The sequence below is a fragment of the Crocuta crocuta genome, unplaced genomic scaffold (genome assembly GCF_008692635.1).
Source record: "Crocuta crocuta isolate KB4526 unplaced genomic scaffold, BGI_CrCroc_1.0 scaffold549, whole genome shotgun sequence".
NCBI classification, from domain to species: Eukaryota; Metazoa; Chordata; class Mammalia; order Carnivora; family Hyaenidae; genus Crocuta; species Crocuta crocuta.
Window position 1 is genome coordinate 33626 of NW_027529169.1, and position 1515 is coordinate 35140.

General features: G+C 40.7%; 1 protein-coding gene across 1 annotated transcript; it reads left to right on the forward strand.

Moving 5' to 3' along the window:
• The first annotated feature begins 278 nt into the window (after positions 1 to 278).
• Positions 279 to 1208, forward strand: LOC144226125 (olfactory receptor 2AP1). Its single transcript, XM_077757427.1, has one exon. The coding sequence runs from the start codon at positions 279 to 281 to the stop codon at positions 1206 to 1208; it is 930 nt and encodes a 309-aa protein (XP_077613553.1).
• Positions 1209 to 1515: the final 307 nt, after the last annotated feature.

Genomic DNA, 1515 nt, shown 5'->3' on the forward strand with positions numbered 1-1515 from the left:
CATCACCTGTGAGGAAGAGATTTGCCTCATGTTGGCACTGGAAAGAGTACCATGTGGGGAAATAATGGCAAGAACTTTTCTATACAGGGCAAATGAGACTGGAAAGGATCCAATATAATTCAAATGGGCCACTGGTCTGGGTCGTCATCAGAGGAAAAGTTCACTGTCCATCACCCTTTGTTCTCTTCACATTTCACCTGCCCATTTTAGAGCATCTCTTCCTTTCTCACCTTTTATTATTATCACTTTTTTACCTTAAGACTCAAAATTTTTCAACAATGAAAAATAAAACCATGTTGACTGAATTTATCTTGCTGGGTCTAACAGATGTCCCTGAACTTAAGGTGGTGGTTTTCACTTTTCTGTTCCTCGCCTATTTACTCAGCATCATAGGAAATCTGATTATCCTCATTCTCACCTTGCTGGACTCCCACCTTCAGACTCCCATGTATTTCTTTCTCCGGAACTTCTCTGTCTTAGACATGTCCTTCACAAACATCTTCATTCCCAGGGTCCTGATCAGCATCACAACCGGGAATAAGAGTAGCAGTTTTGCTGGCTGCTTAACTCAGTATTTCTTTGCAATATTCCTTGGGGCAACAGAGTTTTATCTTCTGGCCGCCATGTCCTATGATCGTTATGTGGCCATATGCAAACCCCTGCATTACATGACCATTATGAGCAGCAGAGTCTGCATCCAGCTGGTTCTCTACTCTTGGCTGGCTGGGTTATTGACTATTATACCACTAATCTCTCTGATGAGTCAACAGGACTTTTGTGCATCTAACAGGCTGAATCACTATTTCTGTGACTATGAGCCCCTTCGGAAACTCTCCTGTTCAGACACAAGTCTCATTGAGAAGCTTTCCTTTCTTTTGGCATCTGTGACACTAGTGGTCACTCTTCTGTTAGTGATTCTCTCCTATATGTTCATCATCAGGACTATTCTGAAGCTCCCCTCTTCCCAGCAAAGGACAAAAGCCTTTTCCACTTGTTCTTCCCATATGATCGTCATCTCTCTCTCTTATGGAAGCTGCTTCTTTACATACGTTAAGCCCTCAGCAAAAGAAAAGAACACTTTTAACAAGGGAGTAGCTCTACTGATTACTACCATCGCACCTTTGTTGAACCCCTTCATTTATACCCTAAGGAACCAACAGGTAAAGCAAGCCTTCAAGGATATAGTCAAAAAGCTTGTGAATCTTTAAATAATTTCAAAATTGAAGCTTTAATGGATGAGTCCTCACTGTGCAGCAAGCCCTCTTCCAATTTACTACATATCAAGAAAGAGTTAAATTCCAGGCCAGTGAGAGAGACCTGGAAGTAAACAAATTACAACCTGTTAGGTGTTCGTAGGAAGAAACTATTAAAGCTATCTTATAGATTAAAAAGTAGCCCAATCTTAGAGTCAATAAATGTTTTCAGAGGGGATGCCATTTAAAATGGGTCTTAACAAGCAGGAGTAAGTCAAACAAGCAAAAATAGGCAAAGAGAAATTTGGGTAGGAAAAATCTT

What these genes read in the sequence shown, in the direction of transcription:
- LOC144226125 (XM_077757427.1), top strand. Translation starts at nt 279, where the DNA reads ATGAAAAATAAAACCATGTTGACTGAATTTATCTTGCTGGGTCTAACA.